The sequence below is a fragment of the Drosophila sulfurigaster genome, chromosome 3, assembly GCF_023558435.1.
Source record: "Drosophila sulfurigaster albostrigata strain 15112-1811.04 chromosome 3, ASM2355843v2, whole genome shotgun sequence".
In the NCBI taxonomy this organism is placed as follows: Eukaryota; Metazoa; Arthropoda; class Insecta; order Diptera; family Drosophilidae; genus Drosophila; species Drosophila sulfurigaster.
Window position 1 is genome coordinate 36,598,411 of NC_084883.1, and position 18,431 is coordinate 36,616,841.

General features: G+C 33.4%; 2 protein-coding genes across 2 annotated transcripts in view; one reads left to right on the forward strand and one right to left on the reverse strand.

The window, feature by feature from the left end:
- Window positions 1-1,545: 1,545 nt before the first annotated feature.
- On the forward strand, window positions 1,546-2,118 carry LOC133840054 (uncharacterized). Its single transcript, XM_062271708.1, has one exon. It carries the CDS (start codon window positions 1,546-1,548, stop codon window positions 2,116-2,118), a length of 573 nt encoding a protein of 190 aa, XP_062127692.1.
- A 577-nt stretch (window positions 2,119-2,695) lies between these two features.
- LOC133841810 (zinc finger protein 835) overlaps window positions 2,696-18,431 on the reverse strand; it is a 45,928-nt gene continuing 30,192 nt past the window's right edge. Inside the window, exons 4-8 of the mRNA XM_062274561.1 lie at window positions 17,105-17,948; window positions 15,253-15,450; window positions 14,899-15,188; window positions 13,473-13,577; window positions 2,696-13,383 (exon numbers count right to left, since the gene is read on the reverse strand). Of these exons, the coding sequence (XP_062130545.1) occupies window positions 12,751-13,383; window positions 13,473-13,577; window positions 14,899-15,188; window positions 15,253-15,450; window positions 17,105-17,948 (2,070 nt within the window). The 3' untranslated portion in view covers window positions 2,696-12,750. The remainder of the gene's footprint in view (window positions 13,384-13,472; window positions 13,578-14,898; window positions 15,189-15,252; window positions 15,451-17,104; window positions 17,949-18,431) is intronic.

Below are 18,431 nucleotides of genomic sequence, written 5' to 3' on the forward strand. Positions count from 1 at the left end.
ATACATATTTTCTCAATTGACACGATACATCGCAAATCGACTGTATGCGATATTTTCCAGTGCTAGTCGTGGTTCAATTTCTAACGGAAACAAAATTTGTGTATGGTGGAACAGAGCCATTTGTTAAAATAATATGTGTGAACATAAAATTTTATGAAAAATTTAAATACTAGAAGAGGCATATTAAAAATGTACCAAAACGTAAAACAGTGATCCAATGTACCAACGCATAAAAAATGTACCCGTTTTGGCACATTTGTACCAAAAGTGGCAACTGTGAGCTGAGTATCTAAGTAGCTTATTTAGTGGTGCATACTTTTAGGATGGTGTGTTTGAAGTAAAGTGCAATTTTACTGCAAACTTTTGGGGTGGAATGTTTATAATATTTCTAACCAAAGTGTTTAACTTTTAAGGACTTTACAATTAAACTAATATTTAAACAAAGTATGCTATACGAATAGTTTACAATAATTGATCACATCTTGCACATTTGCACATTTTTATTAAATTTTCACATATTTTATTTAATAACTCTAAAACCATGATGGATGAAACAGAAGTGAAGAAGGACCCTCGGTATACTTATATAGACACTAAACCTGCATACAGCAGTTGTGTGCTAATTGGACAATGGTTCAATATGCGCAGCGAGACAGTTCCCCAGAGCAAAACTGCCATTGTGCCCTGTGTGTTGATGGCGAAGAACGCTTCAGATGATGCTTGTGAACGGCATTTGACGACGCATCAGGAGGATTACTCGTTGGAGGAGTTTGAGAAGAAATTAATGTCGCGCAACTTTATCGATTGCAACATTCAAAAAGTAATCAATTCAAAGGTGCAACGTGCCAGCCAAAAATATGTGGATGCCGAGAAGTATAACAATAATTTCACCTCATTGAATACTTTGGTCTACGAACTGTGGCCCAAGATGTTGTTGGATCAGATGGAGATGGCATCTAAGAATACTACTGATATGTCGGCTTGCAAGAAAGTGCTACACAACTGGAAACCCGATAGACTGGATGCCTATGGCAATAATACATCTAAGAAGCGAGTCATTTGCAAGGAGTCTCCTTGTCCTTGTCCCAAGCCCACTGTTTACCAGCGTGACTTTATAGCCAGATTTCCAAGTATACCAGATAGGCCGAAAATTCAGGATAACATAGACAGACTACGATAAAAGCTTTTACGAGATTTTCAAATTTTATAATGCTACTAATGCGATGAACTATTTTAGCAAATTGTATGTAAATTTGTATAAGTAAATTCGATCAGAAATATGCGTTGCTTCAATAAAGATCAATCATTTTTGAAAGCCTCATTATAGTATCAATCTATTATTTAATAATTGTTATACATTTATTTTTCTTTAAATATGCTAATTTTCAAATCCAATTTGGATTAAAATTTTCAAATCTTTTTTCATTATAAATGATATTATGTTTCTTTCCCTTTTAAGTCAGTTTGATTTTGTTTGTTTCAGATACTAAACAAGTATTTCTAATTTTATTTTTGTTCCTGTTTTTGTTCTTTGTTATGGAGTATATGGTTGCTCAGCCGTATGGCAAGCAAGTGTTAATCGGCAATTGGGCGGATCGTCGTTACGCCTACGATGAGAAGGGCAATGGCATACTGCCAGGTCTGAATCCGGCACAAAAGTGCGAAGAGCATCGCTCTCTCAGCCAGGATACTTACACTTACGAAGGCTTCAGTGGGGACGAGTGTTTGAGGCATTTTAAGGAGAAGCGAGTGACGCGTATTCATAACTTTCGCAATGGCACCTCGTCGAACTTGAAGATGATCGATAACCCGATGTTGAAGAATAATTTCACAACCACAAATACATTGCTGTACGATTGGTTGCCCAAGCACCAATTGAATCAAAATTTAAAGCGACAGCTGACAACGGCTGAAATTCCAACTAAGCAGAATTATCCCGACTTGATGCAGTGTTTTGGCAATCTCACAAGGACTCGCAACTTTGCTGAGCTACAGAAAGCCGAAGAGATTTTGGAGAAAACCAATGCCATGCAGACCACTTACGACACAGCCTATAATCTGTCGAGCAAACTAACCCCCGACTATGAAGCTTTGGCCAACAAATCCAAAAATTGTTAAATAAACTTAGCCAAGGGGCGCTGCAATACAGTTGGGAAGCTAGAAGAACTCTAAAAGCTAAACTAACTATTGGTGGCTAGCCTCACAGCTGTATTGTGAAGTTTCCCAAGTTACTGAAATCCTATAACATTTGAGTTTTGTTTTTTACGGTATATTTGGAACTCAGTAGTATGCTGTTATACCATATATAGCTTTTGGTATATTTTAGTATTTGCCGTTATATTAATTTGGTATATTTTGGAACGATTTCTATGGTATATTTTGATGTGTTTATATGATATTGTACCATATATAACTTTTGGTATATTTTAGTAGTTGACTGTGTTGTTAATTCGTTATATTTTGACGATAATACCACCTTCGCAATATTGAGAATGTGTTGTGAGTATTTCAATATCGACTCGTTCTTTTCTACATAATTCCCTTTCCCCTTAATAAAAACAACATTGACATTTTTATATTACAAGATTCAATTTATTTCATTTTCCATTTTCTTGTATAATAATATAAGTTTTTTTTTTGTTTTTGACGTATTTTAAGTAGTTTCTATGTTTTTATTTTGGATGCCAGAAATTCATTGTAGTTTCATTTTATTTTAAATTTTATTTTATAATGTTTTTTTTTTTGTTGCACATGCCGTGGCACTAGCTTAGCTTTTTTTTGGGGATTTATATTTTTTTGGTTTTTTGAAATTAGTAGGTCGATTAGACGTTTACAATACTTTTGGTTTTGCCATGTTTTATACTCGTATAATATATATGCTTTAAATATTAATAATTATTACAAAAAGTAAAATTTGACGACATTAAACTAGACGACGTTTTGCATATATTTAAATCGCTTAAATATTTTACTTTTTGACTTTTTAGTTCTGTATTCGTTTTTTTGTAGTTTTTACTTTTTTTTGTTTGCCTTAAAATCGTGTTTTGGATTAAACTTTCTTTTTTGGACATTTTTGACTGCCTTGAAATTGTTGAATTTTGTTTTGTTTTGTTTTTTTTTTTTGGCTGACGATTACATTATTAAAATTATGCTTAAAATCTAAACCAATGGAAAGAGTTGTGTTGTGACTTGTGGGCGTTTGTTTGGTGTGGGTGTGGGCGTGGCTTGTGGGTTGTATCGAGTTTTGAATGTGTATTTGTGTCCTTCTTTTCCTCTTCTTTAGGTGGTCAAAATTAGTTGTTGTGTTCTTGGTTTAGTGTTGTGTTGTGTTGTCTTGTGTGTTGTGTGCGATGGAGAATCCATCTTGAGTGTGTTTGTTAATTTTAGAAGTGTGTGCTGATTATATGCTCATATATAATATATGTAAGTAGCTTGTTTTCTTTTGTTTTTTGTTCTTTTTTTTTGGTTTTTGCTTACAACAATTAAAATTTTGAATTTCCATCTTTTTTTTCGTTTCATTTTTTAGTATATTTCCGTTGTAACCCCATTTTTTTTTTTGTTGGATTTTATATATGTACTCGTACTTATTTACTTTGCTTTTCTTTTTGGTGTGTGTAATGATGTGTATTTTTTTTGCATTTTCGTGTTTTTTCCCATTTTCCGGTTTCAAAATTGATAAATATTTCTATTCGCTTACCATAATTTAGTATTAATTTTAGTGTTTAATTTTAATTTTAATACCTAAAGTATTTTATTTTTAGTATTACTTAAATGTTTTGCTGAAAGTTTGCTTTCCTCATTTTCAGTTTTATGTGTGTGTTTTTTAATTTTTTGTTCGTTTTCCTTTTTGGTTAATTAAAAAATGATGCTTAAACATTTGGCTTAAATGTAAATTTTGTTTTTGTTTGCTCCAAAAATGTAATTTAATGTAAATAGTAGTTGCCATGTTTTTTTTTTCGTTTTTGTAATTTTGTTATTGCCGAGATTTGTTTTTTGGTTTTTGTATTAGCCGAGAGTTTAAGTTTTGGAAAAGGCCGAGAAGTGTTTTTTTTTTTGTGTAAACTTTATCATTTCGTTTTTCGAAAATTGATTTCGTTTTCAATGCCGTTTGGTCAAGTCATCATTTTTTATTTAAATTTTTGACATCTAAATTATTATTATACCATTTTCATATTCATTTTTTCAATACCAAAGATTTCCTTGACGATCCTCGAATCTTGTAGGACAATTTCTTTTATTAATTCTGGAGTAAAACTTTGCTCCCATTTCGTAATTATTTTTATCCAGCCAAAATGTGGGTAAATTATCTTTTGCTAGATGCAAATTGTTAATCATTTTTTTTTTCTTCATAGTATTAGCCACAAATATTTATTAAAACTTGAGTTTCGAAACTTGTTTGCCAGTTATAAGGTTAGTTTTAGAGATTTCCTCTGTATTTTGGTTGTTGTTGTAATTTTTGTTGTTGTTGTTGCTCTTGTTCTTTTCTTGTTGTTGTTGTTGTTGTAGTTGATGTTGTGTGCAAAAAACAAATGGAAATACTTGACATGGAAAACAAAAATTGGTTTAGATTGAAAATGATAATGAAATCAATCATAAAATAAACTGAAATTAATTATAGTTTTTTATTCAGAATTTTTGTAGCCAGTTTTATTGCTTTTCATGTGCATTTTCTTAGGATTTTTCTTATTGTTTTATATACCAATTGCATGTTTATTATTATACTTTTTTTTACCAGTAAAGTGAGATTTTAGTTCTTGTTGTTGTTGTTTGTTTTAATGGTTTGTCTCTTGTAATATAAAAAAGATTTTTACTTTTATTTTTCTTGTTATTTCTTGTTCTTGCTGTATTTGTTGTTGTTCTTGTTGTTGTTTTCATATAGAATTCGAGTTTCATATGAATTGAATAGAAATTATACAAATTCATATGTAAAAAATGTTTAACAATCGTTTGTGTTTTCGCTATTGTTAGTTTTGTTTTCTTTAAAAAATATAATATATATATATTCATATATATTTGTTCGTATACATAAATATGTATTTTTCTTTTATTTTGTTGTTGTTGTATACAATTATTAAGATTTTCGGTTTATGCTTTTGATTTGCTTCAACTGATTTCATTTTTGTATTTTGTATTTTTACAATAACTTCTTCATTTATGTGCACTTCGATTTTAATTATTATTTGATTAGATATAATTTAAATTCTTGCGCTTTTATCTTTGTCTATTGCTTTCTTGATTGGCTGTATAAAAGTTGTTTAATAAGAAAAATGTATTGTTTATTGTACTATGGTTGCTGTTTTGCGGTAAATGTTGCATTTGTTGTTGTTCTTGTTTTTAAGTATTGTTGTTGTAGGCATATTGTTGTTGTATATTATAAATCAAAAAAGATTCGATTGGTTTATTTTATTCTGTTCTGTTCTGTTCTGTTTTGTTTATCATTTAATCAGGCTATGGCAACTGCAGCGAGGGAGGCGTGGCTGCCAAAAAAAGACAAATTTCACCGCCCCCACCCGCTGATCAGCTTTTATCACTATTGCTTTGTTTGATTTGTGGCTTCGATTTCGTATTTCGTACACTGCTCAACAAGGAAATTAAACGCAATTGGTTTGTCTCTCACTTTCTGATAAAAAAAAACACTGGTAAAATTTGATGGTTTATACTTTTTTTTTTTTGGTTTTTGTTGCTTTAGCGGATATGTTGTTTTCAACTGAAGAGTTTAAAGATTCACATGATTCTCAACTGGTTTTTTATCTTTATGAGGGGGGAGGGGGGGATGAGGCACTCAGTTTATAATATGCATTGAGTTGCCCCTTCAATTATTTCATTTCACTTATTTAGAACATAAATTTTAGCTATGTATTTGATTTTGTTTTGTTTATATTTAATGTTTTATACAACGCACTTTGTCTGCTCGCGGAATGAGAATAATAAATAATTGATTTACTTACTTTGGTACTATTGCAGTTGTTTTTGTTGTTGGGTTTTACATTTCTTGTATAATCGTATCGTTTTGCTTATGCTTATGTACAGTTTATAGCTCAATCAATATATGTAATAATAGAATTTAATTATAATCTCTTGCATTCGCATCGCTCTTTAGCTCTCTCTCTTTCTCTCTCTCGCAGAACCTTAGCTGAACCCTAAATAAAATTTGTTGCTATTGTTCTTCGGTCTGTGTTGTTTTTTGTTGCTCAGCTATTTCTATGGTTATTATGTGGTAGTCCCTGTCAATTGTTTATAATTAATTCATTACAAACTGTACTATTCAATTGGAAACAAGGTAAAGTGTACATACAATATGATTCTTCATCGATTCAAATAAATGCGAACTTAACAAATCGTGTTCTCATTGTTTATTTCTATTGTTGTTGGGTTCCATTTCTTGAACTTATAGCTTTTATCTTTTGTTTAATGCGAGCGCAAGTTTTAAAAATATTTGTTTTTTTTTTTGTTCACTTAACACTTAGTCAAATATGTTATTATTTTTGGTTTTGGTTTTTATTAATTGGGTTCATTAAGTAAATGTTACTATAATTGAGTTTATTTTTTCGTGTTTTCACTTTTGCTATTTTTTTTGTCTTGTGTTATGGTTTTTCTTATGCTTTTTTTATTTGTTTTATTTAACTATTGTTTAGTCGTTTATTTTGTTTACTGCTATTTTGTTGATGCTGTTTCCTGATTGTAAAAAATTCTGTAAAATATTCTCGGTACTATTTCTCTTGGTTTGTGGCTTCTTTCTTGTTGCAATAACAACAATTCGCATTCATATAAGTATAATATAAATAAATCATTTGATCATTTGATTTGATTCCATTCGGTTATATCATAAATTACTTGTTCTATGGGCACATTGTGTGTATTGCAAAAAGTTGACTATGGCATTTTAAATACGTTTTTTATTCATTTACTTGACTTCTTTCTTTTTTCTTTTTTTAAGGGGACTTTGGCTCTCTAATCTCTAATGTGGGTCTATAAGGATTTTTAGCTTGGCGATTTGTAGGAACAAGAAATCATTTTGTTGTGTTTGGCAAATTCGAATTCTCAGAGAAAAAAACTAAACTCAAAAACAGAAAGTAAAATAAACGTTAAAAGATTGGACACTCTAAATGTAAACTTAGATAAAGATACATTAATCTAACAAGTATTTAATATGCTAACCCAATAAATTCGAGGTAGAATATTGACATCTCTGCTTTAGTAAACTCTTCAACTCTTTCGATCTGTTTCTGCTATGGCTTTCATTTAATTATTATTTTATTTTATAAGTATTGTATGCTCTATATTCAACTCATTTGTTTATGATCTGTTTCTGTACAAATATACATATGTATTGGTATGTATCTATGTATGTAAGTATGTTGTGTATATGTGTTATGTCTATGTTACATTTCAATGATGTAATGAGGAACCATATTTTGATTGTTGCACAAAAAAACAAAAAAATATAAAACGAAAAACGAAATGTGAGAAATCTGAAGGAAAGTAAATGAATCAATCTATAAAAATGACGAGCACTCTGTCTAGGGTTGCCAAGTTGCCATATTTTCATGTGTGTGTTCTTTTTGCAATATTTTCATTGTTTGTTCATTTGTATCGAGTTTTATTTCACTGATTCAATATTCATTAAAAACTAACGAGGCTATTGTTGTTGTTGTTGTTGTTGTTCTGCTTGTTGTTTAGTTAAATAATAAACAGTTTCGATTTAATTAATGCTTCTTTGTTTCTTGTTCTTTTTTTTGTTCTATTTTACAATTATTATTCTGTCAGTACTGTTTGTTTGTTTGTTTGTTTGTTCTGTGAGTGTCTTCTATTTAACTATTCCTTTAGCTGGCATTTGGTGTTCTCTCAACGTCTTTAATCTTTTCGTCAATTATAAGTAGATATATGTATATATATATCGTATATATATATATATAGAGAGTATGTATTAAATACGTTAAAAAATATAATACACCATACATATAATATAAGAGTTTAGGTTTTCCATGCACTATATGCTATTTATACATACGCATACAGTATGTATCTAGTATATATATATATCTATATATATATCATCTTGTATATATATTTCACTTGCTTGTTGTTGTTCTTGTTGTTCTTGGTTGATATTTGAGAATTCAACTAAAAATCGTACATAAATGCATCAAATTTGCAATTTGAAATCAAATCAAACAGCTTTTGTCAATGGGCTTAGATCGGGATCGGGATCTCGTATATATGATTTATATATTCTTCTTCTTTATTTTCATTTTCATATTCATTTCATTCGTATATTATTATGCGTTTGTCATTTTAAATTAATATGCTTACCGTTGCTATTTCAATGTTGTATTTACCTATTTTATTTATATATTTCTTGTTGATTTGCTTCAATATTTCTTGTTTCTTGTTTCTATGTTTCTTGGTTTCTTTGATGCGTTTTCTTTTTTTATGATGGGTTTCACTTATAAACTATTATCACTATTGCAGAAAGCGAAAGCGGCTGTACTCAATTCAATTATTTATTCGTTTGAATCTAGAACGTGAGAGCAAAGCATCGAAGCATATTGCGTATACGCCATGTTGTCTCGCATTGCTTTGATACTCTGCTAAAACGTTCTAAATTCCATGCTGTGGTTGTTAGTTGTTCTTGTTGTTGTTCTTGTTGATGTTATTGTTATTGTTATTGTAGGCATTTAATATGAATTTTTGCGTTTTTGGTTTTGGTTCTCTGAATTGTAAGCCGGAAATGTGATACAAACAAATTTAATTCTCATCTCTCTTATTATATGGAAACTTTAGTTTACATCGTAATTTTTATTATTTCATTATTATAATTTCTTGTGTTAAGAAGAAAGGATTTTTTCTCGAGTTCATTTTCATTTTCATTCATTTTCTTTTTGATTCGTCAAGTCGTTTCGAAAAGCAGCTTTCGAATTTGTTTTTTGGTTTTTCTTTTTTTCTTTTTCATAGTTTTTTTTGATTTGCCAAGTTCTTACATAATATTTTCATATCCATGCCTGTGTGTTGGTGTTAGTGTATGTGTGTGTGTGTGTGTGTTGAGTGTGTATTCATTTAATGGATGCTTTATTGAGACTGCAATTAAAATTTCTGCTATAAAAATTACTTGTATTTGTACTCTTGGTTATTTAAATTGGGCTATTGTTTTGTTTGTTTGTTTGTTAGGTATGCTTGTAACTTTGTGTTTTAGCAGATGCTGATTGCTGATGATGATGATGTCGATAGAACTCTGCTCTATAACTTTAACTATGTACTTATACTGGATTCTCATATATATAGTCATATGTTTTTTTTTTGTTTTTTTGTGTTCAGGATTGGCTTAAACTAGTTTTCTCTTTATAGCCCCTTTTTCTGTCTAGGCTATTTTGTCTTGTGTTTCACGTTTCAGTTCTCTACGATATTTAGATCAATATATTCTCATACTTTTTTTTTGTCATAGCCGGTAATATTTTCCCCTTATTAAGGATTCTCGTTTTCTGTGTTTAATTTGAGCTCTTTAAGCTTCTAAGTTCCACTGAAGCAGCTGGTTTATACATTTTCTTCATTCAATCATTTGTTTTCTTTTTATGAAATTTTGATTTGCAACTACAGAAATCATATTTAGATAAATCAAAAAAGAATGTTTTGTAATCAAATTATAAACTGAAAGTTTGCAGTTTGAACTGCGTTTAAATGGAGCATTTTTTTGGATAAATTTTGGTTAGTAATTTTTGTTTTTTTTATCTTTCTTTTTATCAATTTTTAGCGCCTAAATTTATGTTAAGTTTTTGTTTTTTTCTTTTTGATTAAATGTATGTGTTAAATTTCGTTTTCTTTATGCCTAAAAATTTACAAAAGTTTTATGTATTCGTAATTTTTGTTTTTTCTTTTTTTTTTGCATTTATCACAGCGACATTCAGTCTAAATTTTGCTTTTATTGGAATTATAGCATAATTTGCCATAATTGATATAAATATTTATAGAGATATTCACGTTAGTTAACTAAAACTAAACATAATTTTGATTTAAAGCCAAAAGGTGTTTTGTGTTCTCATTTTCAATTTCTCAATTTCTCGTTTCGTTTTTTGTCGATTTCGATTTTGTTTAAAGCCAAAAAGAATTGTTAAAAATTTTGTCTAAAAAGGCCTAAAAGTATTTTAGTTATTATAGCTTAGTGTTTTTGTTTTTGTTTTTTTTGTTTATACTTATAGCAAATCATGCTCTTTTGTTCATGGAATTCTCTGGTCTAATTCCAATAAAAGCCTCCACATTGGATATCGTATAAATTTTGTTGTTTCTCATTATCTTGTTGTTGTTGTTGTTATTGTTGTCTGTGTGCCAAAACATGCAATTTATTATTATGTTTAAATGTGCCTAAAAAGTGTGTTTGTGTTTAAAATTTTGACTAACCTCTTTCAAATTTGTTTTGTTGAATAGAGGTATTAATAAAATTTTTACAATGCCAAACAATGTGTTTTGTTTTTTTTATATTATTTTTAAACTATTTATAAAACTTTTGCACATACTTTTTGGATTGAATTGTTCTTTGCCAAAATGATACTATTTACAAATTTCATTAGCCCATTTGTTTGCCGAAAAGTTTTTTGTTTTAAACTGAGCCTATCACAAAAATCAGACGCCTTGCCCAAGCCGAAAAATATAAATTGTTGCCGAAAACATTTTTGTCAAGAGTCTCGAAAAGTTACTCCATATAAAGTAAATGATAATCAAAGAAAAATATAGAAAATGAAAAATATAATTATTTGTCGGTTTATTAAAAATGATTAAATAATATATGCAAAACATAATTTGTAAAAAACTAAAACAGTAAAAACAAATTCATTTCGCAAATTTGATTTCGAATTGAAACTTTTGTTGTTGTTGTTGTTGTTAACACTAGATAATTACATATCGAGAGTGATCAGATATAATCAATTAATTAATTAATTAATACATACATATTAAATAATGAGTAGAATTACTTGCAAAGTGTTTATGGAGGAGGGGAGGAAAACGACAATTGCTAAATTATAAATATATTAGATTAATCATTAATTCACTTCATTCTGTTCTATGCTGTCCATTATTTCTGTTCATTTGTTAGTTAAATAACAATTATAAATGCTTTGACGGTACATTGGAAAATTTGATAAGAAACTAAATTTGCTTTTTTTGTTTGTTGATCCACACAGAATTTCTTTTATAATTGTTTTTTTTTTTTGTTGCAATTTCGAGTGCTTTCTCTGACTATTGTTCATGAACTTTGTTTGTATGGCACCTGAAGAGTCACATCTGAATAACTATTTTTTCTTTACTACAATTTGTGTTTAAGGGAAGAATTATTTGTGTGGACATACATTTGAGGGGTTTGGAGGAGGTGGGGTTTTGGGTGTGGGGGGTAAAACCTATTAACTAGAACTAATTACTAAATAAAACTCAACATAAATTACACTCAAACAATTAGGGAAGACAACAAATTTGTTTGCTTTTCAAATTAATGTACAACTTAATTTCGTATTGCATATTAGTTTCATCTTTTCTTTTGTTTCGTTTTCTCATTTAAAATTAATAATTAAAAAAATCACATATCAATTAATAGAAATAAGAAGCAAAATTCGAATGAAAAAGATTTTTTGCTAACTTGCGATACAAATAATAGTTTTTACGAATAAAGTATTTCTATTTATGCATAGAATATATATATATATATAGAGTTTTATATCTTTAGATCATATCAAATCAAGATTCCAAATACTACAACAAACACATACACTCAAATATGTGAAAATAATATAATAATCATAGATTTTTAATTTCTTTTTTTTTATCATATAAATTAGCTGCTGTGTGTGCTTTGCCAAGAAAATTGAAAACATAATTCTATTTTTTTAAATTTATTTTTTTGTTAGCTTAGCGCAACGTCTACGCCTCCTAAAACATCATCATATCATAACTATTCGACTTTCTATTCCCGCACTTTTCATAACTCGCTTTTTACTTTTAGCTGCCATTCTTTTTTACTTCTTTCACATTCTTATGTTTTATCTCTACGCCTAGAAATCGTATAACTCGGTGTTGTTAAAGTTTAAAATCCTAAAACGAATATATTATTGAAAAAGGAATCGTATAACGTTGTGTTTGTGTTTCTTTTGGTTCATCATTATCTCTCGTTCTTTCTTTCTTTCTTTCTTGCGACCATTTTGCATTTGATGTTTCGTGGTTGTGTTGAAAGGAGTTTAGAGTCCTTTTCGAAAAGACTAGTACTCGAGAAGCGAAGTTAAAAACTAGAATTTCCTCTCTCCTTGTGGCGATCGATTTGTGGGCTGCTTTCTTTTTACTTTCACTTTCACTCTTACTTTACTGATGACATCATAGAGATCCGAATATCGAGTGTATGTGTGGATGTATGGGTATCGCATGCGATAGAGTGGGCGGCGGCGGTGGGGGCGCAACACCGCCTTGGGGCGTGGCCGTCAACGCATGTCCCGCATGCGGATGTGGCGGATGCGCCGTCGGCGGCAGCGGCGGCGGCGGTGGCAATGTGATCGACAGCGTCACCGTCTGCGGCGCCGCGACCGTTGTCGACGATGTGGGCGTGGTTGTTACGCCCCCCGTGGCCGTGATATGATGTGCACTCGTCGGTGGCGTTGTCACATGATGCGCTGTTGTTGTTGTTGCCACCGTTTGTTGTTGCTGCTGTTGTTGCTGTTGCTGCTGTTGTTGCTGTTGTTGCTGTTGTTGTGCGCCAGCTGCTCCAGTGGTGGGATGTCACTGAGCCACCACAGAGGTGGCGGGATTCTGTTGCACCACAACACCAGGTGCCACAGCATTTGCCACAGTCACCGTCACCGGCGGCGTCGGTCCGCCATTGGCGTGTGCTGCACTTGGCTGCTGCTGTTGCTGCTGCTGCTGCTGGGCGTGGAAGGGATGCTGGAAGGGCGGGCCATAGCATTGGGGAAAGTACAGTTCGTTCTTGACCACCGATTGTTGTGCCACAGCAGCTGCCGCAGCTGCATTTGCCGCCATGCTGCGCACCGGCAAGATGTTCGCCTTGTTGTCCACAGCGGCGGGATTGTTGTTGTTGAGGAATTGCTGGGCAGCCAGACTCTTCACATCGTTCATCAGATGATTGGCCACAACGGCAGCGGAGGCCACAGCGGCATTTTGTTGCTGCTGCTGCTGTTGCACTTGCTGTTGCACCTGTTGTTGTTGCTGCTGTTGTTGCTGCTGCTGCTGTTGCACCTGCTGCACTTGCTGCTGTTGCTGCTGCTGCTGTTGCTGCTGCCTTCGCACCTTGGTGCTGTTGGGATTCATGTGGTTGTCGATGTGCTTCGTCACCTCGTTCTCGGTGGCAAAGCGTCGCCGGCAATTCGGCATCGGACAACAGAACGGACGATCGCCCTGTGAATTAGAATTCAGTTATTCAGATTAGTTAGTTATTCCATTGCTTTGATTCTTCGACTGCTTGGGGGCTTCGGCTAGGCTACAACTACCTGGTGGGTGCGCGTGTGCTGGTCCAGTATCGCCTTCTGACGGAAGTCCTTGCCGCACTGGCTGCACTTGTAAGGCTTCTCGCCAGTGTGGATGCGCAAGTGCTGAAAATGGAAAGGAGTTGGTTAGCAAAGATTATAAATGTATGAGAAGTGTGTATTAAGTATGCTTTATATAAACGAACGACTCAAAATAAACAACAATAAATTAAACAGGTGTTAGCGCGTAATAAAACTAGAACTACGCGCTTGTAAAGACACCTAGCGGAAATACCGCAAGTCCTTTTATATTGGAGGTGGATAACTATCGATGCCAATATCGATAGTAGCACACACTTTTCTGGCGCAACAAAATGCATTGACTGCGGCAAAGAATACAAGAATGCAAGGCAATATGTCAAGATTTGTGAGTGTTTGTATGTCTTTAGTATTGAGGGAGAACAATCGATGGTACTATCGATGGCTCACTATTGATATTGACCTCTACTTTATATACAAAATAAGAGATAATACGGCATTCATACATTAGCCAATACCTTAAATAATAATGGCAATAATGTATGTATAAATAATATAAATATTGTATTGCTTAGTTCTAAGCATGGGTTTTGAAATGGAACTACACTTTTGTAGCTATATTAAAAATAGCTGCACACAAACATATTAGGCAACAATCTTTACAAGAAATATATGCTTAAATCATCTAAGAGAATAATCCACTTGTCTGCTACTAATAGAATAATCTTATTGCCACATATGCGAGTCGATGGCCTTAGTTGCTAGCACTACCTTCTTTTAGTTATTGTATTATTTTGTATAATAATTAACATAAATAAATAATACTGCCACATAAAAAAAGTGATACATCGTAAATTAAGCCTTAGGAGATTATTCAGTACATAGTTGTGTTTATATTTTACCAAAGGCTATTTAATTGTTGTTGAATATTAAATACCGTTTCTGCCATTACTAAGAATGGTATAAAAAAGTTTTGATTAACACTCATTTTGAACTAAATTTTTCTACAGTTTAGCTTGTTTTACTACCTAGAACATATATAAATTATGGTTCACAATAGAATGGTTTAAATACTAAACTATAAGCTAGATAAGACAGCAAGTTGTGCTTATGGAAATGCTCGATATCTAAGAAAGAAATCATTCATTTGTTATACTAAACTGTTTGCTTGATAGATAGAAAGTCGAATACTTTGCAGAGGATATAATAATAAAATGTTCTTAAGCTGTGCTTGGTAAGTTGTTTAAAGTTTGTTTTAAGTTTAAAGAAACAAAAAAATCTCTAAACCTTGAGCAAATCAGCACTGCCTTGCTTAAGAGACAAAATAAATGGCAGACAGACAGAGCTCAACAATATTACGTATACGTAATCATTTCATTGGTAATCATTATCAAATGTCTAGCCTCACCTGGTTGAGAATGGTGCGCTGTCGGAAGAAGCGCGGACAGTACATGCAGCCGAAGGGCTTCTCGTTGGTGTGGATGCGCAGATGCTGCGTGAGATGCGACTGCTGGCGGAAGCGTTTGCCGCACTCGGGGCACGGATAGGGACGCGACTCGATGTGGATGCAGCCGTGCTGCAGCAGCGTCGTCTTCTGCTTGAACTCCTTGTCGCAGATGGGGCATCGCACATAGAGCGGCATATTCGCTGGCCGAACGCCAATGTGTTGCAGCACCTCCGGTAGAATCTTTTGACCTGCTGAGAGCAATGTGATTAAAACAGAACTGTAAAGGAAAAGAGAGATTACAACTCGTGGTATTACCCTTGCTATCCTTGAAGTAGGAGGGATAATGCATGCCACCGCTGCCATCGGGTGTGCCTTGGGAATCGTCGTCGTGGTAGCCACCGCTGGCCACAGTGATGTCCCCCTTGGTGTCCGTCTCCTCGCCGGGAAAGGGAACGTCGGAGGGCCAGAGCGTCGGATGCGGACCGTTCTTGAAGATGAGGTGCGGTGAGACATCTGTTGGAGGGACGTGTTCGTCATCAGCGGCCGGCAGCATATGAAAGTAATCAAGCCAGAAAGTGCTACTGTTAGCAGCGCTTAAATTTGGCGCGTAGCCTATTTCGATCTTATCGCTAATATCACCTAACATCATCTAATCTAGAGAGTTTAAGCTTCTACGTTTTATATCTTTCTTTTTTTTGTATTTTTAGCTTCTACTTTTTTTTGCTTTTTTTGCAGTTTACTTTCTAAAGTTGTTGACTCTTTGAGCTGCTCAAACGAAATGAACTTTGATTAAGTTTTTTTTTTTTACTTTATATCAAATATGTGTTTTGGTTGCTTTCAAAATTGTTGTAAAGAATTTCAAGACTACTAAGTTTTTAGCTTGATTGTAAAGATTGATTTCTTTAAAGTTTGAAATAGAATTTTGAGTAAAGTTTTTAATAATAAAGTTAAATAATGGATAAATTTAAAATTTTAAATATAATTTTTAAATGTGGAAAATTTTGTTGGAAAAATTTAAGAATTTAATTTGAGCTATTATTTTATTGTTCTTTTGTTTCTATATTTTGAAACATTTTTTGTGCCAATTGAATAAATGGTTGTCTATTCCGTAATAATGAATTATTGATATCAATATTTGTGAATGAAGGAATTTTCGCTAAATTTTTAGGCATGTTCATTAAGAATGTAGATATATGATTCCTATTTCAATTAAAGATGGTTTTTCTATAGGTAAGTTCTCAGAAATTTGATACTATTTCCATTATCGATGATTTTTGTATAGCTAAGTTCTTTAAAGTTTGATACGAAATAAATTAATATTGGAGTAATCAAATTACTTAATGGTCAATCATTTCAATAATTTAAAAATGGATTTTTGCTTTAAGTTAAACTTTCCTAATTTGCATCGATATTGCCTATATTTAGTAGCCAAAGAGATTTCTTGAATTCTTGAAGAATTGACGACTGATTTAATGTTAAGTGACTTTAAGTGTTAAATATAAATAAATTAAAAATTTATAAAATTGAAAAACTATTTTGCTTTTTTCATGTTAATTATTGTAGTTGCTATAGTTTAAGTGTTTCATTTGATTTCCTACTTCATATGTAAAAACTCGTTTATAAAAATTTGTAGATTGATTTCAGAAATGTTCATTGATTGTAATTCAATAAATAATCTAGAAATTCTTTACTCATACATTTTACTAATTTTGGAATAAGTTACTTCATAAGTTAAGTTTTCAAAAGTATGTGCTGATCATTGTTAAATTGTGTAAGTGGATTTATTTAATGCACAAAAATCAAACTAAGAAATTACTTTACTTTTCAATTCTTTAAAATCTTGTTATCCATCTGAGTGCTATCTCGAAAAGTCAACAACTTAAAGGTGTTTAAATAAATAATTTAGCATTTGAGTAATTTAGGCCAAAACATCGCTCAATTTTAGTGTGTGTGTTTAGAATTTTGCAAGGGAATTTGCATTGCTGCAAACGTTGAGAGCCAAACGTTTGCGAATCTGACGATTCGCCATAGCTACGACAACTAATAAATGTTGAATGTTGGGGTCGTGTTGTAGCTAGCTAGCTAAGAATCGCGATAGCGATCGCGATAGTAATCGTAATCGTAATCGTTATCGTTATCGGTAATGGATGTGTTAACTGTCGCTCGCCTTGGTGGGTGCGCACATGCTGATTGAGGATGGCCTTCTGGCGAAAGTGCTTGCCGCACTCGGGGCAGGCGAAGGGCTTCTCACCCGAATGGATGCGTATGTGCTGATTGAGGATCGCGCGCTGTCTGAAGCTGCGCGAGCAGTACGGACACGTGAATGGCTTTTCATTGGCATGGATGCGCAGATGTTGCGTCAGATGCGATTGCTGGCGAAATCGCTTGCCGCACTCCGAGCACGGAAACGGACGCGCATCCGTGTGGATGCGATCGTGCTGCAGCAGCGTGCTCTTCTGCTTAAAGTCCTTGCCGCAGGTCAGACACTTGAACAGCCGCAGATCGCTGTGCGGCTTATTCTTGTGCGGACGTCCCGGCCCCGTTCGGCCGCTCGTCGTCCCCGTTGCCCCCGACGCCGCGCTCGCCGCATTCGCCGCATTCGTTGCGCCCTCATTGTTCCCATTCCCATTCGCCGGCCCGCCGCCATTTTGATTGCCCGCTCCGCCATTTTGTTGCGCTCCATTCTGCTGTTGCTGCTGTTGTTGCTGCTGCTGCTGTTGTCCAGGCAAGAGTTCGGGCAACGCATACGCTTCGCCTCCGTTCTCCATCTTGTTCAGATAGTGCAGAGGCGGAAAGCCGGGCGGGGCAAGCATGCCGCCTTGAGGCGCCCCATGGCGTGGCGCATAGTAGTCGGGCGTCTGGAAACCGGGATCGCCTTGCGGACCGTTCTGGCTGCCGTTCTGCTGCACGTGCGGATTCCCTTGGCCTGGCTCGCCGCCGTTCGCAGACGCGTGCTGCGGCTCGTTGCTGCTTTGGTTTGGATTTGGCGCGGAGTTCTGTTGATTGGCAAGCTGCAAAGAGAGTGACGAAATAACAGATTATATATGATATATTGAAGCTAGTCAGAGGGAAATACTAAAGAGCAACGAATATAATTCAATTCAAGTCTGCAAAAAGCGCTTTTATTGTTAGTATTGTAGTAGTTTATCAAGAATAAATGATAAGATATTTAAAATCAACTGAATATATGTTAAGAGTTAAATGGTACTTAATTGTATTTCTTTTAATCGGTAATTGAAGTACTAGATGTAACTAGAAAATACTAACGCAAATAATTAAGTACTTATGCAAAAGAATTTTAATCCTCAATTTCATTTTAGCTCGATTTAAAATTAAGTGAATTTTAAACTTAAAAATATGTGAATTATGTCAGAAGAGCACTCAAGACTCCAATATTTAGCAAAGAAGGAATTACTTATTGAAGCACAATAAAATTGTTACACAGAAATCTTGATTAAATACTATTATACTTCAATAACGATATTTTGCTTGAA

Excerpts from the sequence above, each read along its gene's own strand:
- LOC133840054 (XM_062271708.1), top strand. The coding sequence starts at position 1,546 with ATGGTTGCTCAGCCGTATGGCAAGCAAGTGTTAATCGGCAATTGGGCG.